The 25,666-nt window shown below is 38.9% G+C and overlaps 1 protein-coding gene and 1 pseudogene across 1 annotated transcript in view; one reads left to right on the forward strand and one right to left on the reverse strand.

The window, feature by feature from the left end:
- Window positions 1–25,666, forward strand: part of CFAP91 (cilia and flagella associated protein 91) — a 52,848-nt gene that overhangs the window by 9,774 nt on the left and 17,408 nt on the right. Inside the window, exons 5-10 of the mRNA XM_004577876.3 lie at window positions 335–391; window positions 6,828–7,009; window positions 11,516–11,693; window positions 19,752–19,909; window positions 21,563–21,745; window positions 23,541–23,683. Coding sequence (XP_004577933.2) covers window positions 335–391; window positions 6,828–7,009; window positions 11,516–11,693; window positions 19,752–19,909; window positions 21,563–21,745; window positions 23,541–23,683 — 901 coding nt within the window. The remainder of the gene's footprint in view (window positions 1–334; window positions 392–6,827; window positions 7,010–11,515; window positions 11,694–19,751; window positions 19,910–21,562; window positions 21,746–23,540; window positions 23,684–25,666) is intronic.
- LOC105941920 (mitogen-activated protein kinase 6-like) lies at window positions 14,602–15,432 on the reverse strand (annotated as a pseudogene).

Raw genomic sequence — 25,666 nt, forward strand, 5'->3', positions numbered from 1 at the left:
TCCAATTCCTAGGTTTGGGGAACTGTAGGGAATTTGAGAAGTTACTGCCTCTCAGAATGGGGCTTGTTTACCATGTGCAGAGAAAATGTTGGAGTTCTCGTGGATCTACTGATTCAGATCTACATTGACCAAGTCTCTGGTCACACCTGGGCATTTTAAATGGAAATTTGTACCACCCTTAGTATATCTGTATATATGCCAAAGTTTGAGAATTTCTGATATGTGGGGCTTGTGCTTATTGATTTTAAGGGATGAATATCAGAGTTGGAAAAGAGTTTTGAGTGCTCCCAGTGTGAAAGTCACATTTCACATTTCTGGTTTCTTTTTCTTCCAGGCCTTTCCTCCCATTTTTTCAACAAACGTCTTTAAATGTTGTTTTTGCAACAGACACGTAAGTAACTATTATTTTAAAACTTTTGTCAGTTTGTTTGTAGTTATTCTTTGCTTCCATATTTGCTTCTAGAATATACTCCTCATAGCTACTTTTCAAACTGTGGACCATAAACTGCTAGAAAGTATTATCTCTTCTAGTGGGCCATGGCAACATTTTAAAAGTGAAAAAACGAAACAAAAAAAAAGGATAGCTAAAGCATAAGGCATTTGGAGGTTCAATTATTTTGTTTGTAATTTTTGTTACAGAAAGATTGCATATGTTCATATGTAAGTGTACAGTATATTCATAATCTGCATCGTTTTAATCTGTGTTGCTATAATAAAATACTACAGATGAGGTAATTTACAAATAATACAAATGTCTTTCTCCCAGTTCAGACAGGAAGCTAGTGTTAGGTGTCTGGTGAGGGTGCTCTTACTGTGTGCTCGCATAGTGGGAGGAAGGAATACTGTGTCCTCTTAAAGGAACTGGGTTAGTTTTCCCTCCATTCCTGTCATAAGGTACTGGAGCTATCATGAATGAATCACTTCCCTAAAAGGCCCAACCCCTTACTATCACCAATCAGGGATTGTGTTTCAACATGAATTTTGGAGTGTACACATTTAGTCCGTAGCAATAAGTATAAAAACAACAACGAAAATAAAAGCAACCTCAAAGGTACCTCAGGAACCCTCTTCTGCTTCCCTGAATCACAAATGTATTCAGAGTCAATTTTTCAGCATTTTGTCAAGAAACCTCTTTGATTATGAAATGTTTTTGTATGCTAGAATTCAGAGCTTAATAGTCATTCCGTCTACACAAAGCAATGTGACACTCAAAGACAAAGCAGGGTTTTGGCCTCACAAAGGAGTGAACCAAGATGAGAAGGAAGTAAAGGACAAGGATAAAAATGCAGCTCCCTGTCTTTAGTTCTAAGGAAGATGAAAGATGAAGTAGAGCATTACTTTAAAAATCTAATTTTTGCTCTATTCTTTCTTGTGTTGATGGAAAAAAGTCAAAGGTATTCACAGAATGGTTAGAAAAAAAAAGTTTTCTTAAGGTCTTAGATTTCTTTCTTCTTGGTTGAAAGGCACTGAGGAGAAAGAGTGACAGAGGTCTTTATTCACTGGTTTATTCTCTAGGTGTTTGGAGCAGCCAAGGTCAAGATTGGGAGAGACCAAAGTAACAGCCAGCAATTCAATGTGTGAATGACAGCAGCCGAAGTGTTAGAGACATTATCAGATGCCTTCCAGAATGTGCATTAGCAGGAAGTTTTACAGAAAGTGGAAAAGCCAGGACTTGAGCCAGGAACTCTATATGGGACTGAGCATCTCAAACCCAGTGCCCATCCTGTGTCTCAGATTTCTATGTAGGAAGTTATTTAGGGCTGGGCTTTCAATCATGCTTTAACAGGAACATAGTTTCTTTTCAATGGGAAAATGTATGTTATCAAGTGTCTTAAATACTTTTGGTAAATGCCAATTGTTGTCCCACTCTTTCCTTGATCTTTACATTTTTTAAATTATTCGATAGGTATATGGAGGAAGATCTTCTGTTTGCTGGTTCTCCCCCCAAATTACAGTCAGTCTGGGCCAGGCCAAAGCTGGGATCCAGGAACTCTATCTGGGTCTTACACATGGTGGCTGGGACCCAAGTGCTTGAATCTGCTGCTTCCCAGGACGCACATTAACCCCAGATACCAAATTGCAGTGCTTGGGTGCAAGTCGCGATTTTCTCTTGATTCCAGCTTCCTGGCACTGTGCAAACAGATGCTCCAGGCAGTGTCTTCACCTTAGGGCTGAGTGCCTGCCCCCCCTTGATTCTTTAAGGACTCATATCTTTAAAACAGATCTCCTGCTCTTCCCAGATGAATCAGCTCTGTGAAGTGTCAGTTTATCCAGGGACTGTGCAGTACTTTGTGTGAGCAAAAGGGGGAGCTTAGAGATAGGTGCATCCCTATAGGTTCTTTGGATAATTTCTAGAATTCAGCATTGAAATCTATTTAAAGTTCAGTTACAGGCTGAACTTCCAGGTAAGTGCTTCTTTCTAATTGATCTGAAATGTATTTTTCTTAGCTGCAATTAACTTATATGTATATGATATGCTCAAAGATAAATGCCTCCTATTGCCTCTGCTTTCAGAATGCAAACCTCTCTAGTTATTCACGTACTGCAATCAACTGTTTTACCAACTAGGAAGAAACATTTTCTTCCAATGAAAATGACCATTTTATTTTCTGTTTTAAAAGTAATACATGCATCTGAGAAAATTCAGAAAATTATAAACATAAAAATTATTCTCCCTATAATTCTTTTTTTTTTTATTTTTTTTTTATTTTTATTACAAAGTCAGATATACTGAGAGGAGGAGAGATAGAGAGGAAGTGGAGCTGCCGGGATTAGAACCAGCAGCCATATGGGATCAAGGCGAGGACCTTAGCCACTAGGCCACGCTGCCGAGCCCTCTCCCTATAATTCTACTACGTGGAAATAATTATAATCGTTATTTTACTGTGTAAACACCTATGCATAAAAACAGTTTTTAAAACCATAAAAACATGATCCTATGCATACTACTTAATATTGCTCTTTTTTCTACTTTATAATGAATCATGGATATTTTTGAATGCTTGTAAATATAAATTGCATCTACTACATAAATACCCTAAGTGTGCTGTATATAAATGTACATATATAAATTCTCTTGATGGTGATCAATTACATTTCTAAGTTTTTACTCTTATGACTTTATGATCATGTTTTCACATATACATACATGCCTACTGTATATATATGCATATATATGTATATATTCTAATATGTATATTAAAGGATCTGCAGTTGGCCTTCCATATCTGCAGTTTCCAAATCTGTTGATTGAACCAACTGCAGTTTTAAAAAAATCTTGAAAAAGTTAAGTCTATATGAAACATACACAGATGTTTTGCTTTCATTTTTCCCAAAAAATGCAGTATATCAACTCTTACAGCATTTTCATTATATTATGTATTATAATCTAGAGGTGATTTAAAGCATAAGGGAGGATTATGTAGTTTTTGTGCAAATGCTATGCCATTTTTTCTTATGAGAATGGCACTTTCGTGTCCATGAGAGATCCTAGACCCAATCCCCAACACATACCTAAGGAAGACTGTGTATCATTGTACACTTGTCCAGTGGCTTACAAGAACAAATCTCTAGAAGCATAATTGCTATGGGAAAGGCTTTTTTTAAAAAAGAAAGATTTATTTATTTTTATTGCAAGTCAGATATACAGAGAGGAGGAGAGACAGATCTTCTGTCCAATGATTCACTCCCCAATGGCCAGTGCTGCACCGATCCGGAGCCAGGAGCCAGGAACTTCCATCCAGGTCTCCCACATGGTTGCAAGGTCTCAAGGGTTTGTGCCGTCCTGGATTGTTTTCCCAGGCCACAAGCAGGGAGCTGGATGGAAAGTGGAGCAGCCGGGATTAGAACCAGCACCCATATGGGATTCCAGTGCTTTCAAGGTGAGGACTTTAACCATTAGGCCACTGTGCTGGGCCCAGAAAAGGCTATTTTAAAGCTTTGATATATACTGGTAAATTACTAGTCAATTAGGTTTGACCTACTTGTATTTTCATTAACAGTTTTTGAAAATATTTGCCTGTTGACAATTTCATCAATGCTAGAGACATACATTTAACCTTGTAAGTTTTTGCTTATATGATCTTTTTGTCCTAACTGCTTTAATTACTAGGTCTGTCTGCCACCCTTTCATGTTGGAGCAGGCATGATGGTGCAGCAAGCTAAACCTCTGTTTAGGATGCTTGCTTCCCCTACGGGAGTGCAGATTCCAGTTCTGGCTTCTCTGTTTCTGATCCAGTTTCCTACTAATGTGCCTAGGAAGGTGCAGGTGAAGGTGCCCAAGTACCTGAGTCCCTGTTCCTGTATGGAGACCCAGATGGAGTTCCTGGTTGCTGGCTTTGTCCTGGGCCAGCTCAGTTATTGCAGTCATTTGGAGGGTAAACCAGGGAACAGATTCTCTCTCTCTCTCCTTCACCCCTAAAAACAAACAAACGAATAAATAAATCCTTAAAGGGGGAACAAAAAGGAAGTTGATATAGGTTTAGTATCCCTGAAAACTCCATGTGTTAGAATTTAATCCCTGTTATGAGGGTGGAAGTATCACCCAGCTGTGGTGTTTGGAGGGAAGGTCTTTAGGAACTGATTAGGATTACATAGGGTCAGTAGCAGCATCACTGAACCCTGACCTTATCAGAAGAAGCAGTGAGACCAGACAGGCACATACACGTGTGTACTTCTTTTGTGAGGTGATACAACCACGAGGGTCCTTATCAGAGCTGCACTGATGCCAGTGCTGTGGCCATGAGCTTTCAAAACTGAGAGCTAAACAAACCATTGTTCTTTATAAAGTTAGACTGACGTAGGTATTTTTTAGTGGAGACAAATGATCATACAGAAGTTACAATTTTTGGTTTCTGAATTGTCCTTTCCCATTTTCTGTGGAGTATTCAACTGTTCTATTTATTCACAATTTTTTTTAAATATGAAAGGCTGTTTTAAACTTTTTATCATATATTTATATTTGTATATCATTAACCAATTTCCAAGTTTGAAACTTACTTTTTGAGTTGGTTTGTGATATTTTGAGGCACATATGTTTTATTTTTTTTTAACATTTATTTTTATTGCATTTCCTTTTTTTTTTTAAACTAATTACATTGCATTATGTGATACATTTTTTTATGCACTGGGATTCCCCCCGCTCCTCCCAAAACCCTCCCCCCACGATGGATTGCTCCACCTTGTTGCATTTCCATAGTTCAAATTCAGTTGACATTCTTTCATTGTTTGTATTTACCAAGCATAAAGTCCAGCATCTTATTGTCCTGGTAAGTTCAATAGTTTCTTGGTGAGACCATCTCTGGTCTGAAGGTAGAGCCGGCAGAGTATCATTCCAATCAATTAAAAGTCCCAACATAATATTTCCAACCATTTACAACATTATGGCATTAATTGACATGGTATTGATTAAACATTATGTTAATAGGAAAATGCAGGTTCTCAACCACAACCTGTGACTTCTTCATAGACATTTCAATTTTGGTTTACATTCAACCGTATTCTATACACCTTAAAATGGCTTAGATTGCTATTCAGCTGTCTCATGCCGCATGATTTCGCTGAACCTGGCTGTTTTTCAGGTGGTCTAACTCTATAATTCTAACAGGATATATGTCAACAGTTTAGGTGAGCATGTTTAGGAGGGGTGTGCAGAGAAATCTTCCATACCCCAGTTAGGAGTAACTAATCTTTGTGTCCCACCCAGTGAGGTATAAGTGCATCCCCGCTGACCGTTTCCTGTCTGGTTCTAAGCTTTCCTTGTTGTTCTCTGTCTATCTATTCCTGTTTTGTTTGTTTGTTTGTTTGTTTGTTTGTTTTGAGGGGTTTCTGGAGCGCTCCTGATGGTTATTACGAGAGGGGGTGGGGACCCAAAGTTGGAAGCAGGCAAGGACGAGGCACATATGTTTTAAACTTAACCTCAAATAGATTCATTTCCTTTCATAGTTTCTGGCTTTAGAGCCAGGCATAAAATAACCTTCATTCAAAGATGATATTAATATTTGCGTACACTTATTATCAGTACTTTTATAGTTTCATTTTTATATTGTATTCTTAAGAAGATATAAAACTAACTTTTATGTAAAAGATGGGATAGCTTTTCTACGTATCAGTGTGTGATCCTACCATTAATTATTGAATCATTTAACCAGAAAAAGCCTGGCTTCCTCTCCTCTCCTCTCCTCCCCTCCGCTCCTCTCCCCTCCCCTCTCCTCTCCTCTCTTCTCCTCTTCTTTCTTCTCCTCTCCTCTCCTCTCCTCTCCTCTCCTCTCCTCTCCTCTCCTCTCCTCTCCTCTCCTCCCTTCCCCTCCCCTCCATCTCCTCTCCTCTCTTCTTTTCTTCCTCTCCCCTCTCCTCCTCTTCCCTCTCCTCTCCTCTCCTCTTCTCTTTCGTCCCCTCTCCTCCCCTCCCCTCTCCTCCCTTCCCCTCCCCTCTTTCCTCTCCTCCCCTCTTCCCTTTTCTCCCTGTTCCTGTTGTTCTAGAGGAAAATAGTCAGGACTGACAGCAGAGAAAAAAGGTCATCAGGGAACACAGCAGTTTTGAGCACAAGTCCACAAGTGCTACCTAACATTTTTACAGAATCCATCCTTTTGTAGATCTATACTACAGCCTTGCTCGGCAGCCTGAGGTATTTTTCCTCCTCAGTTTCTTGGCACAAGGGAGAATAAGAAGGTGATTTTCTCAAACTTTTGGAGGCTTAATCTTGGTTTCATTAACATGTACCTCTCAACATATAAGGGGTTATAGACTTGCGAAGCTCAAGTACTCGTTTCTATTTTTAAGTGATAACATCAAGTTTCATTTTTAAAACTGGAATTTTACTCTTGTAGGACAGAAGCATATGGTTATTCTCCCACTTCTTCTAAGTACTTACCCAGCACTTCAAAGTATACTGTGAGTACTCAGACTGACTACCGGGATGCTGATGTTCAGACTGATCCATACTCTCCGGAGTATGTCGTATGTCAGGACACGATCCCTGAACTCTTGACCCTGGCTACTCTTTGTTGGGGTAAGTTGGTTGTTCCCTTGAATGCTGGCAGATGACAATAATGATAACCATGCATGCTACCGAGTTCCTGGAAATGTTAGGAATACAGGCAACAATGGTTTGCAGAGTGAGGGTGTAATGTGCAGATTGGGAGAAAATATTTGCAAATTACACATTGACAAGAGGATATCCAAAATATACCAGGAACTAAAATTAATTAATAATAAGAAAACAAATACTTAAAAATGAGTAAATATCTACATAGACATTTCCCAAAGGAAGACATGAATGACTGACAGATGTAAGAAAAACAAAATTATATTCCAGAATGCAATTACAGAACTAAAACAGGATGAAAGGAAGAGACTTGGGAGATAGAATTTTATGTTCTAGAAATTGATACTAGAAAGAATAGTAGAGAAACAATGCAAAAAAAGATAATAGCTAAGAATTTGGAAAGCCTAAGCTTACGATAATTCTAAGAATTATTATCATATATCTACTATTATTAAGGAATGAAATTGAAGCAAGGACATCTTATATATAATAAAAGTATCTCATAAGCTATTTTAAAGGATTAAGCCAATTGATTTATGCAATGTTCTCATACCTACAATCTATATATTCCCTTAACTATATAGCAAAGAAAAATGATTCTGTAATTCTATTACCAGAAGTGATATGTGTGTTTGTCAAAAGACCTATACAAAAAGTGTTCAAACGAACACTACTCATAGTAAATCTAGATTGAAACAGCCCAAATAGCCATCATCAATAGAATGGGTGGATTAAATAGAGTAAATTAATAGAGCAAAATGTTATATAGTAATGAGAATGAAAGTGTGATTACGTGTGGCCATGTGAGTGAAGCTCATATATACAATGGTAAAGCAAAGGAAGTAAGTTACCAAAGGATGTCTGTATTGATATTTCATTTGCATGAAACTTGAAGCAAAATACCTTACATATGAGGATGGTAATTATCCTTAGACAGTTAGAATATGAAAAGCATCTGATGGGCAATTTACAACTGGTAACATTCCATTCTTTAATCTAGGTGGTAGTTATATTGAATGTTCATTTTTGCACTTTTTTGCATATATTATGAATCAACAAAAGGCTTACATAAGGACAAATTTAAAAAATAACAGCAAGAAAGGAGACATTGTAATCATTACAGGGGAAGAATTTAGTAATTATTGCCAAGATCAATTCCAAGTGCTTTATTATTTTAACTTGCTTAGTCTTCTCATGTTGCTACTAAAGTTAATAATCAGAGTTAATGATTTATGACATTGAAAGGGCAAAATAAGTAAGTTATTAGGACCGTGGTGTAATTTCTTGCATAAGGATGAATACTATAGCCTAACCTTGTATTGCGAGCAACAACAAAAAGGACAGAAGATGCAATAAAGGGAATTAGAATTGGAAGATGAACATAATGACAGAGAAAGCAGACGAGGAACCATTGGAAAATTATGATGACTATCTTTTACCCTGTACTTAATAGCTTATATCAATTATGCCATTTTTAAAGAAAATATGAATTGCCAGGCTGATTTTAAGAAGAAAGGTAGTAAACCTGAATAGGATAATAACTATAGAAATTGGCTTGGTAAAAAGAAGAAAATTTCTCTTTAAGAGTGTGGGTCTGAAGCAGTTTTACAAGTAAGTTTATCACTTTTTCCAGGAGCAAATTATCTCTGTCTTATAAAAATCCTTTCAGTAAAGAAAGAGAGAATAGTTGTTAATTTATCCATTTATGAGGGTAGGATAATCTTTATCTTAAAACCAAGAAAAGTAGTAAGAAAGAAAGCTAAGAATAGAAAATTATAGAGACTGGTGCTGTGGCTCAACCAGCTAATCCTCCACCTGCAAGGGCTCGAATCCCATATGGGAACTGATTCGTATTCTCGATGTTCCACTTTCCACCCAGCTCCTGAATGTGGCCTGGGAAAGCAGTAGAGGATGGCCCAAGTTTTTGGAACCCTGACCCATGTGGAAGACCTGGAAGAGACTTCTGGCTCCTGGCTTCAGATTGGCTTAACAGCCATTGCAGCCATTTGGGGAGTGAATCAGCAGATGGAAGATCTTTTCTTCTCTGTCTCTTCTCCCTGTAAATATGCCTTTCATATTAAAAGGAATAAATCTTTTTAAAAAAAAAAAAAGGAAAATTATAAACTGATCACAAATTTCAGTAAATAAACAGAAATTCTAAATAATATGCTTAATATAAACTCTTGCTGTATTTTAAAAGGATAATCATAATCAAGTAGTTTCATCAAAAGATTTGTTTTAATATTAGAAAATCAGCCATTGTGATTTACTCTTTGATTAGAAAATATAGGAAAAATGCTTCGCTGGGTGTAGAGAAAAATATTTGATAATATCCAGTATTCATTCATAAAACAAACTACCAATCAATCAAGAGCAGAAGAAAGCTGGCCACTTAGTTAGGAGTATCCACCCTAACCTTCCGTGAAGGTAATCCTGAGGGGAAACCCTAGGAGCTTCACCGTAAAGCACAAAGACAATGATACCCTCATCACCACTGCTGTATAGGAATAACAATCCTAGTCCAGACATTCCCAAGCACTCTGGCAGTTAGCGCAAACAATGGGGGATACTCTGGTGTGCGTACGGAACATCCATGATACCTCATGGGGCAGTCCTGTCCAACAGTGTCAACTCAATTAGGCATTCACACCCTGGTTGAGAAATACAAGGTATAATAATTGGAAAGTAGTAGCAAATGTATTTTCAAACAATGTTCTCATTTGGAAAATAAATTGGATCTGGTGCAATAGTCTAGTGGCTAAATCCTCCCCTTGCATGCCTGGGGTCCCATATGGGTGTTGGTTCATATCCTGGCTGCTCCACTTCCCTACTAGCTCACTGTTGGTGTTCTGGGAAAGCAGTGGTAGGCAGCCTAAAGCCTTGGGACCCTGCACCTACATGGGAGACCCAAAAGAAGTTCCTGGTTCCTGGCTTCAGATCAGCTGAGCTCAGGCCCTTGCAATCATTTGGGGAATGAACCAGTCGACAGAAGATATTTCTCTCTGTCTCTCCTTCTCTCAGTAAATCTGACTTTCCAATAAAAAATAAATTTTTAAAAGAGAAAAGGGAAAATAAGTTAGCACTAAGAACAGAGTTCAACATCAACTGATGATGCAGTCCACATACAAAGTAGCTGTCTTATGTAAGAACAACATCCAATTAGAAAAAATATTGAAAAAAAATTCATGATAGCAACAGATTAATGGTACTGAAGGAATGACTTAATAGGTACACATGTGAAATATTTTGGGAGAAAATTATAAACTATTCTTTAAGCACATAAAGATTTGATAAAGAGAAGTTTATAACATGTTTATGAATGAAAAACTCAAGCTTAAATGTATTTCTCCCGCAGATAATATATACCTTTAAGCAAATCAAATCCTTATTCCAAATATAACTATGCTTATCTATCAATCAGCATCTTTATATTAGTCATTGCTATTATGTAGATGGCTTTACTTCTTAATACAACTGTATAAAAGTTTCAAAAGATAAATTGATACTAAACCCACCAAAAACTTTCTTATGATTTCCTCTGGGAAGGGGATTAAAACAAGGGGGTCAAGTACAGAAGAGTTTAGTCTTTCCTATAATATCCCAATTTTAGAAACAAGACATGCGAATTTATGTATTTCCTTGCTGAGTGTGAACATTACCAAGATTTCAAACAAAGCAAAACTTTTAAAAGTAGCTTATTGTATTTGATAGAAATTGACTCATGTATTTCTCTGTACTTTTCTGCTTTTCTGTTTAATTTTTTTGTTTTTCATGAAAATAAAACACAGGTTGCTTCACTGGGATTCAGTGATCCAGGGGAAACTTGCTCTATCAGGCACCTCCTTTCCCACTTTTTACCCCAGAAAGTTGATGCAGTAAACCAAGGATATCTCATCTGAGTGCAACTGGGTGCCCAGACCTTGCTCTAGGGAGGCACAAATGGGATTGGGTCTTACCCAGAGTCTCTAAACTGGTCAGGAGGCACTCCCATTGGCCTACCCTATCTATCTGACTTGGAGGTCTTTGTGTCTTTGAACTCTTTGTAGTTGGGGTGAAGGATAGCCTACATTGTGTATTCATTTTGGAGGACAAAAACGTGAGACTGATTTTCAGCTAATAGTTTTTCTGTTACCTATTATTTTAAAAATTACATTTTCCTACTTTGGTCCAACAAATTCCATATCTTTCAGGATTTTGATAAATGTGCTTCAAAGTACAGATTTTTTTCCTAGTGCATGGCATTCTGAGGTATGACTTTCAGGTAGTCATTTAAATACTTTCCGTCATATGTGTGACTATGAAGAGTTATGTCACAGTTACAAGAGGTAGTGTAGGATGTTGATGATACAGCTGAGAGGCACATCTGGATCGTGTCCCCCAATATCATGGTATTCTGTCGTAAACTTTCCATATGTCCTGGGAGGTACGGGGTTGTCCGCTGTTTCTAAGGTGTGCTGTTCCATTCTCCAGGTCGAGGTCTCCCGGCAGGCCAGGCTGAGGTGGAGATGATTGAACGAGCCCGTGAGAAGCGAGCATGGGAGGCCACACTCCCTGCGCTCAGTGACACCTCCCAGTTTGAGAAGAGGAGGAAGATGATGAATGCAATGGAGAGGAAGGAGTGGGCCTTCAGAGAGCAGGAGATTGAAAAGTAGGTTCTGTCGCACTCATCAAACTACCTTTACACTGATGGGAGTAGTGATACCACTTCTTATTTGTACATTTCCTCCCCAAACCCATAAGACTATCCCCCAAAATACAGAAGCAATCTTCAGTCTGTAGAGATAGGAAATTGGATTTTCAGTTCTTTCAGAAGTAATCACACATTCCTAATGTGTGGCAGGACCTCTCTATCAATTCCTCTTCAGTACCTTAATCATGTGTAGTAGTCTTTGTGTGGAAGTGTTATACAGAATCCACATTTGAACAAATCCTTGAGGGCATCTTTTTATTATCTATATAAATGTTAGCATTAATTTCTACAAAGCATCTTCCAAACTGACCCCCTTCTGTTCATTTCCAGTGCCACTAGCCCTAGGCCCTGGCCCTCTTTATGTGCCACCAAATGGACCAAATGGCCTTCTGCAAAGGGCAGGAGATTTCGCTCAAGTGACAGTTGCATTTTCAAGAGTGAGGTCGTTGCTGATGTGTAAAAGTTATGGTTGAGCTTTCATGTATTTATTTATTTATTTTTTACATTTAACCTAGTTTTATCCATACTTGCCTTGGGATGAGGAATAGATCATTCAGTAAAAACAAAATGTCTTACCATGTACAACTTTTAAACTACAGTAATGATGTATCTTAATTACTTCCATGCAGACAAGCCTAACATTACAGTTTCTTTTTTTAAAAAAAAGACAATTGCATTTTATAATTAATTCCTAATTTTTCTTTGTAGATAGATCAAGCACCTCCAAAATGCAAATTCCTATACACAGTGAGCACTTAAACAGTTAATTAAATTGTTTAAGTACGTGGACAGCCTTAGGATAAGCTGGCATATATTCAGCGAGGTAGGCAACAAACCATAGTGCCAAATGAAGAAAGTGTATTTGCAAATAAAATTTTAAAGCTGAGTTAACTTTTATAATTAAATACAGAAAATATAATGATTTGCTAAAATGAACACAGTTGTGATGTAGTAAAACTTCACTCTGAAGACTGAATAACAGAACATTAACAGGCGGTGACCGAGGCTTCCTAGGAGCTGACTAAACACTGGCTGAACAGAAGCGCAGACTGTGAAGCGCTATGGGGGTGGGGAGCAGGATGCTTTGCCCCACACTCTTGTTACCCTTAGGTAGGTAACTCATGTGTACCAAATTCAGCATTCACTTCCAGTTGCTATTGGTATCATGTGTTTAAGAAATGTGTACAGCATAAAATAACTTGAAAATACGTATGAATAAAACATGTTTTAGGAAAAAAATAGATATTTTCATGCAATTATGTACAATCTCACTGTGTAACTTTCAAGGCAAGATTTGTTTCCTGCAAACAGATCATTGTTCTTTGAGAGAATGTTTACTTGTCTTAGTGCATTTCTTTTATCTCCTCCTGAATTTGCTCTATTCTTTATTTTGTGTGCAAACGACATGCCAATTAAAACGAAAACTCTCACATGTAGAGAAAAGTCTGGATTTTAAAAACTGAGAACTAATAAAAACCCTTACTAAATGACACCATCTGATTCAAGTAAAACACTAGTAATAAAATAAAGCAAAACACATTTCATGAAGAATACAAAAAGATATGTCTGCTAAGTGTTTTAGTTCAGATGCTTCAGAATGCTGGTGTTTGTTTTATGAGGAATCTGAGGGGAAGATTTCATAGCTGAAGGGGTTAATGTGGTCTGTATAGACATCACAGGCAAGCCAACCAGGCTGTGAAACTGTGGGATGCCTATGGATTCCAGCTGTTTGTTAAAAAGGAACTCACCACTGTGGCTGAGAAATCCCTCCTCATGCCCTCACCCAAGCTTCCCCTCTTCTACCGGCTCAGCTTCTAGCATTTCAGTATCTTCTTTCCTGCTACAGAATTTATCCAAGTAGCTGGTGCAAGTGTTTTCTTTCTCAACTTGATGAGAAAACAGTCCTCCCCGCCACTCACAAACTGGCTGTCCCAAGAAGACTGGTACAAGGCTTCTAGCTGAGCCAAATTTGCCATTCCTTTTTCCTGTTTCTCTCGGCTTACCGACTTTGAGGTCAAACTTTTCAATTCTAGTTGGGACACTGAGCTATTCAAGTCATTTAATTTATCAACAACAGCAGTAGGCTCATATTGTGAACTAAGTTGAATAGTTTCTGCAATAAAGGAGTCAAATCAAATCCCTGGTGCTTTTCCCTTTCTTTCTCAGCCAGTTGCTGTGACGCTTCCTCTAGAGCTATCTGGGCTTTAACTAATCCATTCCTTTCACATTTTGACTTGCCTTTCTTACCAGATTATTCTTTGCTCTGCTCTTTCTAAGTGGAAAGATCTATAATAAGCTTGGGTTCATAGTAATGATTAACTTCACTTTATTTCCAAACTAAGTTATCTAAATAGGAGGATGACCTCATTTGTGGTTATAAGTATGGCTACACTTCAGGTCACAATATTTGTTTTCATGATGATCTGGGTACTACCAACATGGCTCAGTAGAATAATTGGCATCAAAATCTGGATCCTCCAGGTACTTTTCCCAAACTCCATCCAAATATTTTTGAGGATCGACTTGTACTTCTTCTTCAGCGTCATCAGAGCTCTTGGGTCAAGCTACACTTCATCATTATAAAAGTTGTTATGTATAGACCAATCATGCTCCAAAAACTGACAATCATGGTAACTTTCCCAGTTATAAATGTGACTGAGTTTCATCCATAAGCAAAATATCGTCAGCTTCATATTTAATATGAAAGAGATGATTTGAAATAGGCTCACCCATTAGAAATGAGCATATGTTCATGTATGGATGGGAGAGTGCTTCTTCTGCTGTCAGCTGATCCATGGGGCTAAATGTCAGAATTTGTTCCAGGAAATCCAGTAGTTCTTGACTCATTCCCGGAAGCAGTTGAGTTAGAGGTTTGTGTGGCTCATTCATGTCATTTTAAATGTAAACTGGAATCACACTGAGACGCTTCTGACGATCTTCCTCAGGTACAACAGGAATAGATTCTAAAATCGGTTACATCTGTTCAAGTTCATGTGCACCTGTGAAGCGGGTTTTACCAGTCAGCATTTCAGCAGAGATGCAGCCTGCAGCCCTCATGTCAATGACTTTAGTATAATTATTAGGAGAAGGCAAAAGATGTGGAGATCTATACCATTTAGTAACCAATCCTTCAGAAAGATGACCCTTATGGAAATAATATGGATCCATGATTCGTGCAAGGTCAGTCACCTATCTTCAGCACCAAGTTTTCAGTATTAATGAAAAGATTAGCTGGCTTGAGATCTCTATGCAGTACATTTGCAGAATGAATATACTTGAGCCCATGTAGCAGCTGATGCATGGAAAGCCAGGCATGCTCTTCCAGTAATGGGCCCTGCTCCAGCCCGTTGACCAAGTCTGTCTCCATGTACTCCTGAACAATGTAAACACTGTTTAGTTCAGTAAGAGAGCCCACATTGTCTGTTAATTGGCTTCCACTGGGACCAAGAATTTTAAACACTTTCACAACGTTATCATGGTCAAGTCTTCTAATAGTTTTGATTTCATGTAGAGCATATTTAACACTCTGGGGATCCATAAGGACAATTTTCTTGATGGCTACTCTCTTGTCACAGTCATTATCTAAAGCAGAAAACACCAAACTGTTGCCTCCACAACCCAGTGGTTTTAAGTCCATGTATCTAGAGCCCAGGTCAAAACCATGAATGTTCATGAGACTTTCAAATTTCTCTGCCATTTTGAAGTCCTTACTATTGCTTTTTCCTTTCAAATTGTTGAGCTTGTTTAAATAAGGAAGAAAACTGGCATCAAAAGGAAAGATCTTTCAAATAGGGAGAAGAAAAAAATTTATGTTTCCATAGCAAGATGATTTCTTGATGTTCATTGCATCTGCCAACCAGGCCCGTTGAGTTCCGCTTAGATTTAAAGCTCAAAAAGCTCTACTCATACTGAGAATTAAACAGACTGCTATAAAGAAAAGGGCAGCAACTCTGCAGACATCTAATGAAACACGCAAGAAACTCAAAAGAATGAAATGACATACTATGCACTGATTTACTGTGCTAAACGATTTAACATTTAACAAAAATGTGAATAAATATGCACACGACAGGCTTCTAGGAACATTCTCCTCACAGCGCAGGTACATTCAGTGTTGTACTGGCCCTGAGCAGCAGCATCCTAAGGTGCTGGGAAGCACTATTTCCGTTTGCTTCTTCTCTTCCTCTGTTGCTATGCACTTCAACAGGAAGCACTGGTGGCTGGTGGCTGACAGAAGATGTCTTGTTAGTGATCAGGTGGCTCCAGCTCACCACAATCAGAATCAAAGCTACTGTCCATCTTACTCCGATACATCCGAGTCATCGAGGGAGTGCAGGGCCCGGGGACAGCCCCTAGGGTTGGCTCAGGTCTCGGGCTGTGCTGGCAGCAGTGACTCTCGCTTTGCCGCAGTCGCCGCCATGTAAACCCAACCCACGGGAGACAGTTGAGCTCAGTGCTAGGCTGTGCTGAGGTGCTTTATTCCTTGGGATAATACTGCCAAGGCCCCTCCTACAAACGGGAGTTGAGGGCTTAATTTGGTGCAAAATTAAGAATTTTGTTTTTGGGGGTAGCATTTTCTGGTTAAGCCTGAATTCATTCTACATGACGATTTGGAAAACTTCCAGTTTTATTCAGATAGTGTTGGGGGCAAAGTAGGTGTCAAATACTCAATTGTCTCTTCAGACATTTAAATGTATTGCCCTAATTATCTTGTCAGAAGTGTTAAAATGTAAAACAATGTAGTTGGTCAGAGAAAGTGTATGCTTTTGTAAAACAGGATAATTTTAATGAATTACTTTGAGGTGCCCCTTTGTGCTAGGCTTTGCACTGTGCGTGAGGAACCAGGGAAGAATAGGCAGTGCTGTGTCCAACCAGAGCTCCTTGTGTCCCCTGGACCAGGAGGAAGGCAAGAATGTCAGAACAGTTGGCAGGGGATGGAGCAAAGACCTTCAGATCAACACCTTTCCAACAGGTCTGTCAGGTGGTATACTTGTCTATTCATAAAGCGATAGGGGTACTTAGGTGAGGGAACAATTAGCTCTGGTTGAGGAGGGTGGCTTCTGAATGAGTTTTGAAAGATAAGTAAGAAAGCAACCTTAAGTAAACACTATCAGTGATGATGACAGATACTTACAGATACTTGCAGAGTGCTTCCTGTGTGCCAGACGATGTTCTAAGCCAATAATTCTCAGAGAATGGTCTACGTCCCAGCAGGGTCAGCATTAGCTGGGAACTTGTTAGAAATACAAAATCTTGGGCCCCACCCCAGACCCACTGGATGGGTTAGGGTCCAGCAGTCTATGGCATACTAAACCCTCCAGATTATTCTGATACATACTTAAGTTTAAGAACTATCGTTCTAGCACATCATGTACATTAACTCATTTAATGCTTACAACAACCTTATAAAGTGGATTCTGTCATCACCATTTTACAATGGAAGAAATTGAGGTCAAAAGTGAAGCTGAGAACTATACCTAATGCACTCCTATGCTGATGAACCAACAGGAAATTAACTCATTTGGCAATTTTGTTGCTGAGTGAGTACCATAAAGCAGGCGTATCCAAACCAGGCTGCTACAAGTTGGTTGCTCAGTGTGGTCCCTTCATGCAGTCAAGAGGTAGGGTATACATGAAATATAACACAGCATACTGTTTTTTTTTTAAGATTTATTTATTTTTATTGGAAAGGCAGATAGATATACAGAGAGGAGTAGAAAAAGAGAAGAAGACCTTCCAACCATTGATTCACTCCCCAAGTGAACACAGTGGCCAGAGCTGAGCCAACCTGAAGCCAGGAATCCAGAGACTCCTCCAGATCTCCCACATGGGTGTAGGGTCCCAAGGCTTTGAGCCGTCCTCGGCTACTTTCCCAGGCCACAAACAGGGAGCTGGGTGGGAAGTGGGGCCATGTGCAAGGCGAGGACTTTAGCCACTAGGCTACCGTGCCAGGCCCAGCATTCTGTTTTATAGTAGATTTTTTTTCTTCAAGCAGAAGGAATACACTCTAAAATAATAATAAACATATACAATAGCAAATACAGAAACCAATAACCAGTAAATTGCCATTTGTTATCACTATTAAGTACTATGTACTGTATATAATTTCATGAGGGATCTTCAAAAAATTCATGAAAATATATATTATGAAAGATTATAGATTTTCAAAATCTGCACTATAATAAACTGACCTTTTAACTCCATTTTCCCCTGGACTTTTGAAAGTATCTTTGTGTGTGCTGTGCTTCTGTGTGACTGGTAGCACAGCAGCTTTCTTTACACCAGCAGCATCACAAACACGTAATAAATGTCCAGTGCTACGGTGTTAGGACTGTTGGCTGTGATGTCGCTAGGCAAGAGGAAGTTTTCAGCTCCATTGTAATCTTCTGAGACTATCAGTTGTTGGCCAAAATGTTGTTCTTGTACAAGTGACTGTATTTCTATCTCTAGAGGGAAAGGTGATGTAGAAGCACCTGCCTTTCCACGTTTGTCACTACTCATTCACCCTCCCACGTGTCTTCACTTGCAGAAGTTCTGCGGGTGTGACATGTTTGTTCGATCTCTATTCGTTTAACAGGAATGTTCTGCTCCTCTCCTGAGGACTTGCTTCTGTCCAATGTGACAAATCCCAGTCTTTGTGTATCCTAAACACTTCACTGAGTTAACAGCTCCGCTAAGGAAACCTTTCCCATTTCGTCCCTGCTTTCCTGCTGCTCATCCTTTCTTCTCCCACAGGAATCTTCTCATTCCTCTAGACTGGTATATATCTCCTCTGTGTGAACAAGGTGGCTTAGGCGCCTATTCTGCTCCAGCATTGCTTCCCAGGAGAGAGGCGTTTCATTCTGTACATCATGACTTCCTGCCTGGCTTGTGGTAGGCATTGAATAAATATTTGACAAACGAGTGACTAAGTTATGTATGAGTAAAAGCCATGTTCAGGAAGGAAAGCCTGGATAGCCATGTGGTCCAGACAGCAGAATGAGAAAGCTGCAGCAAAGAATTCAAGTTAGGAGAGAGATGATGAAATCAGTAAGAGGTGAATGGGTGGATGCAGGTGTTTCAGAGGAGGGATCAAGGGGGAAAAGATTATTAAAAGAAGGGATAGGGCCCAGCGTGGCAGCCTAGTGGCTAAAGCCCTTGCCTTGCACATGCCGGGATCCTGTATGGCCGCCGATTCTAATCCCAGTGGCCCTGCTTCCCATCCAGCTCCCTGCTTGTGGCCTGGGAAAGCAGTCGAGGACGGCCCAAAGCCTTGGGACCCTGCACCCGCGTGGGAGACCAAGCAGAAGCTCCTGCCTCTGGCTTTGGATCCTCAGCTATGTCTTTGTGGCCAGTTGGGGAGTGAATCATTGGACAGAAGATCTTCCTCTCTCTCTTTCCTCTTCTCTATATATCTGATTTTCCAATAAAAATAAAATACATCTTAAAAAAAAAGAAAAGAGAGATTTTTGGGAGAACAAAAAATGAATGCATTTAAAAAAAAATTGTCACAGGAGATTCAAGTAGACAAATTCTAATTCAGAAATACTTGGGAAAGATTTTTAAATCATCTGTACCTAATTGGAAATGCATGAAGAAGGTGGCCCTAGAAGACAGATTGGATGTAAGGGAAAGAACACAGGTTTACTGAGTATCTGCCATGTTCCAGGCACTCACATTGTCACAGTCATTGTTAAGATAGTGTACTGCAGTCTTTTTCTATCCACTCCCCTATTCTGGAAGCATCCATAAAACTCTCACAGTTCCTGTGGCCCATCTACCTAGAGAATGCTGCTTTTGTCTTATGTGCCTGGCATCGTCTTCGTCTTTCAGAACTATATCCACATATGTTCTGAATCATCTCTGCCATACACCCCCAGTTCATTCTTCACACTTCTGCCACAGTGTTTTTAAATCTCTTATTATTATTATTTTAATATATGAACAGAAAGATCCTGTTTGTGACAATGAATACTCCCTAGAATAACCTGTTTGAGACAACCATATGCTTCTTTGTGCTTTATTATTTACTTGAAGATTGCAGGAGATTCGTCTGGAAGTTCTGAAAGAGCTGCTGAGGAAGCGTGATGAGAATCAGAATGAGCTGAACATGAAGCACTTGAATGCCAAGTGGACTAAACTGCAGGAAGAAAAAGAGGCAAAAGTGGCACAGATCCAGTGCAGACATTTATCAAGTAATGACTTAGTGTACACACGAGGAAAATGGGCAAGTGGGCTTTGTTTGGGATCTTTGGCCAAACCCGATCTAACCAGGATCGGTGCTGTTTTGGTCTTGGTGTATCACATAAGGGATTTGAGAGAAGCTATATTTTTAAAATTTTACTCTTCATGGTACAGTTCTTTAGGCTTAGGGATGTCCCTTCCCCTCTCTTTTTCTCCTCCCCCGACCTCTCTCCCCACCAGAGAAAAGCTGTTTTTCAAAGGTAACAAAGTGGAGGGGAATCTCTCATGAGGAAAGTCAAATGGTGTTCTAACAGGTAGACAAATTTTTGACATTATAGGAGTGTGGTGTGTTTGTGTGTGTGCATACACACATACATACATATTTGTGTGTTTTTTTGTATGTGTATATGTGTTGGGTTCCCCATATTCATGAGTTTAGGTTCTGGATAAAGAGCCCTACTTTAGTTTCTCAACCTTTTAATCATTATTTCCCCTATATAGATATTTTATGTGTCTTTTTGACTCATCATCCCTCTCCAAGAAATTTTAATAACACAAAAATGTCATATATATAATAATGTGTGTATTTCTGTATTTCAGACATAAAAGATATACATATATCTATCCTTTATACATAAAAGATGAAGTATCCAGTTTACTCTCTTTATTTGGCGCAGGAGTTTACCCGTTTTGATCTGTGCTGCTACTAGATCCCGGAAACAAATAAAGTCAATTAAAATCTGCAAAAAAAAAAATGAATAAAGAAAGAATCATTTCAAGGTGTTATTTTTCTGGCAAGACCAAAACACTAGCAAAATTAGAACTATCGCCGAAGATTATTTTAGTGATCTTAAGTTTGAGCTTTCTCTTAATGTGAGAAAGTCACCTTTAACTAGCTGCTAGCTGTTCATTCTTGACATTTTTCTGTTTCTATACTTGATCTCAATAGTGATGGATTTAATTAACTTGATGAATAAGATATCAGCTAGTTTCACTAAATTCTCAGCTCCAACTCACACACAAAAGAGCACTGAAGACCAAGCATAAGCAGGAGTGACACCAAGACTCCGTGGGCCTGATTTCCCAACCCTGGTGACCTTACAGCACATAGAGTCATCCAGAGGGAGTGGGTCTGTCATGAGATCTGAAAGGAAAAGGAACTTGTTGAGGTACCAACCATGCCTCTGTAGATAAGTGCATTCTAAATAAGCATAATTGCCTCTTCTCTCTAACTTCTCAACAAACTGTGATGAGCCTACAGGCTTCCCTTTACATTGTTCTTATAGGGGAGAATAATTCTAACTCTTCACTGAACATGTATTTCTTGGTTACATCGAGTTTTTTTCATTTATTTAACAAGCTTTCGTTGAATACCTCTTGGCTCAGATCTTGCAATGCAGACAAAAAATACTTGATGAGTATCAATTGAAGACACTGACTGGGATTCAGCTTCTGTCACTGCTGCCTGTCTTAAGACAGTTTGAGCCACACAGATAGTAGTCCTCTGTCTTCAGCGCTATATATCTGGTTGCTGGAAGTCATCTTGAATTTAATTCAATTTAGTAGCTTCCCTGTATGTAAAACTTGAATTGGCTTACTACTCTGCATTTGTTTAATTCAGAGAAATATTTTGGAGCTAGTCATAGAAATATGTTCTATTTCAGCAATCAGAAAACTTGTAGAAAAGAGAAAGAATGTAGAAGGGAAGTTCGAGAGAAGAAACATCATCAAGGATTATTCTGATTATGGATCACAGGTCTACGGGCCTCTAGCTCGCCTCGGTCGTTTCCCAGACAACAACTCCGAGGACTTTGTAGTCAAGAACCACTATCTCAACACCTATGAAGGTAAACAACTTGTCCAGTTAAAAATTCCTATCCAAAGATTGTTATCTTAGGGACTGGTGTGACACAGGGCATTAAGCTACCATGTAGGACACCTGTGTCCTCTATCAGAAAGCCAGTTCCAGTCCCAGCTATTCTGCTTCTGATCCAGCTTCTTATTAATGTGCTTGAGAAGGCAGAGGATGAAATGCCAAGTACTTGAGTCTCTGCTAGCCGTATAGGAGACAGGATGGAGTTCCAGGTTTCTGGGTTTGGCCTCATCTGGTTCCAAGTGATGTGGACATTTGGAGAATGAGCCAGTAGATGGGAGATATTTTTGCCTTTCTCTCCCCTTCTCTTTGTCATGCTACCTTTAAAGGATTTTCAAAAATAAAATGATTAAATGGATTAAATGCATAAATGATAGACATTTAGATTAAAAGCTAAGCAACAAAAATCATTTGCAAGAAACAAAAATGAACATGTTTAACATTATGGAGCCCATGCAAACCAGTAAAAACTAAGTCATAAATAATAGATAAAAAAAATTCAGGAGCTGGGGTGGCGGTGTGGCACGTTAATCCTCTACTTTGTGGTGCTGGTGTCTCATATGGGCACTGGTTCATGTCCCAGCTGCTCCACTTCCAATCCAGCCCTGGGAAAGCAATAGAGGAAGGTCTAAGGGATCCTGTACATATGTGGGAGACCGTGGAGAGTTCCTGGCTCCTAGTTTTGAATCAGCTCAGCTTTGACTTTTGTGGGCATTTGGGGAGTGAACCACCAGGTGGAAGACCTCTCCTGTATAAAATCTACCTATCAAATAAAAATATATAAATCTTTAAAAAGTTCAATTACTGTTTATCTCTTCCAAAGTAATTAAGTAAATGGGTACACCAGAAAGCAACTTAGCAAGGAATAGATTCAGTTACTAGACATTTTAAGTGTTTAGTGTTATTAATAATTAGCCAAATGTAAAATAGAGGACTAGCATTGTGATCCAGTGGGTGAAGCTGCTACCTGCAATGCTAGCATCTAATATCAGAGTTCCAGTTTGAGCTGCGGCTGATCCACTTCCTTTGCAGGTTCCTACTAATGCACCTGGGACAGTAGTGAAAAATGGCTTATATACTTGGACCCCTGCCATGTACATGGCAGACTTAGAGTTCCTGTTTTTGATTGGGCCTGGTTCAACCCTGGCTGTTGTGGCCATTTTGGCAATGAATCAGCTCACGCTCTCTCTCTCTCCCTCCCTCTCTCTGCCTTTCAAGTAAATGAAATATGTTTTTAAAAAAGTAATGTAGAAAACACTCTTATGTCAGGTTTATAAAAGTAAATGAAAAGTATGTAATAAAATCAAAACTTAAAGAAAGTAGTGGGCAAAAGGATAAATCATTTCTGAAGAGCCTGATGCTTTTTTGAAGTCCAAGTGTTTTATTTAACTTTTAGTTGGTGTGTGAAGCGTCATACGGCAAAGATCATGAACTGAGGGTCACATTGTTGAACTTGTAGCCCTGATTTGGCTATTTGCAGACCAGAATGATAAATTGCTCATCATCCATTTTAGAATAGTGGCACCATATATCATAAGATACTTAATTTTCTGTTGATTACTATCATGGGATGTATTACTTTTTGTAGGGTAATATTTTTACTTTATAATTATTCATCTTTTTTAGTCTGAATCAGAACGTAATTATACAGGAATACACTTTACATTCCAATGACAACACTTGGCAGATAATTACTAAAAGTAGCAGTGTATTTCTGAAAAGACAAATCCACACACCGAATACTAAACACATGTACTTCCTCTCCACAGGTTTAGTTGAACTTGAGTCATCTCTCCCAGATTTTGTGACACAACCGAGAATCAGAACTCCGAAGCCCAAAGTCCTCACCACCAAGTCTGGAGTTCTGAAGAGGGCATCAAGGTTTGACCAAGAGTTGGCTGAAGTTCATAAGGTATAATCGTTATTTGGGAGACAAGGTGCTTTTACACTCTAGCGTACCAGGATCTGTCATGCAACCTTACATTCTTTCTCCTTGGTGCACTTTTCTGGAGATGCCTAGGCAGTGCAGAACCAGTTGTGCTCCCCCCTCACCCATGTCAAACAAGAAAAACCTTTTGGAGGTTATTTTCAGTATACACAGAAGTCATGCTCATTCTTTGAAAGATTCTAACTTTGGATCTGTTTGATAGAGTTTGACACTGTGCTGAGGTAGAGCAAATTTCTAGTATTGGGAATTTATGATGATGTTAATAGTTGTAATAGGCCACGTTTTTCATCCTTTTATATTTGTTATCAGGGCAGTGTGAAGAAAAAGAAGTCCTCTTCAATTTCTTTCTCATCTGCCTTGAAATTCAACTTCTCATTCTTGAGCATGCATCAAAATCACATGCATGTCACATGCGTGTCAATGTCCAATAAAGCAATAAACTCCTCTGCTCTAAGATTTAAAAAGAAGTCACATGCCTGGATTGTCAGCACACATTGCTGGGCCCCAGGTCCAAAGCCGCTAGTTCAGTAGGTTCAGTATTTTATATCTTCTTGATAGAGCTAAGCATCTCTCCTCTGTCATTCTTTTCTCTATCTGAAAAATTTGCTTTATCATTCCTTGTAGGGATTATCTATTGATATGAGCTGATTTCAGATTTTGCTTGTCTCTAGAAAATCGTCATTTCTCCTTTACGCTCTTTTCTGAAAAAAGAGTGAGAATAATTCACGTACAATAAATTTCACCCTTTTAAAGAATAGAATTCAATGATTTTTAGTGCATTAATGGGATTGTACAACTGTCACCCACTGTGTAATTCCAGAACATTTTTGTGGTCTCCAAAGTGAATTCTATACTCATGACTAGTGACTCCCAAGTTCCTTTCCCTCTACTGCAAGACACACTCTTCTTTCTCTTTTTGAATGTGCTTGTTCTGGACATTTCACATAAGGGGAATCATTCATTATGTGACCTTTTCTGTCTGATTTCTTTCATTTGGCATAGTATTTTCATCATTCATCCATGTTCTACCACATTCCAGTATTTCATCCCTCTGATTACTGCACACAGTTTCATTTGTAGATAAGCCGCATTTCACGCATCTACCAATCAACCAAGGGACAGTTGAGCTGTTTGTATAATGACTAATATTGTACATAATGCTGTTATGCACATCTGTGTGCATGATTTGGTTTGGAAATGTGTAAGTCATTTACTGGTGCAGAATTTTTCTGGTGCAGAAAAATTTCCTATTGCCCATGCATTCGATCAATTATATCATGTGAAAGAAAAGGAATGTGTTTGGGGTTGCTTATATGTGTATAAGACAGAACTTTTTAAAACCAAAAGCATATTAAATCTTCCTCCAGAAGCTTTAATTAAAATAGATACAACTAAAAAAAACAAAAATAGATACAACTAAAATATATTTTATATTAATAAAGTGGTTAGCCTATCCTTAGAAATGTCATAGCATGGCTTGGGAGAAATATGTACCCCAGTTTGGATTTTCTCAAACTGAACTGGCAAGGACATAGAGAATACTATTTCTTATTGACAATCAGATCTGTAGACTCTATCTAGGGGTGAGACTAGTTTTGATTATTATTATTATTATTATTATTTTAATGGACTATCCTGAAAGATTTATTTGTTTTTATTGGAAAGCGAGATATGCAGAGAAGAGGAGAGACAGAGAGGAAGATCTTCCATCCAATAATTCACTCCTCACCAGGCCTCAATGGCTGAAGCTGAGGCAATCCAAAGTCAGAAGCCCAGAGCTTCTTCCGGGTCTCCCACACGGATGCAGGTTCCCAAGGCTTTGGGCCGTCCTCAACTGCTTTTTCAGGCCACAGGCAGGGAACTAGATGGGAAGCAGGGCGGCTGGGATTAGAACCAGTGCCCATATAGGATCCTGATGTGTTCAAGGTAAGGACTTTAGCCGCTAGG

This window comes from Ochotona princeps, chromosome 3 (genome assembly GCF_030435755.1).
Source record: "Ochotona princeps isolate mOchPri1 chromosome 3, mOchPri1.hap1, whole genome shotgun sequence".
In the NCBI taxonomy this organism is placed as follows: domain Eukaryota; kingdom Metazoa; phylum Chordata; class Mammalia; order Lagomorpha; family Ochotonidae; genus Ochotona; species Ochotona princeps.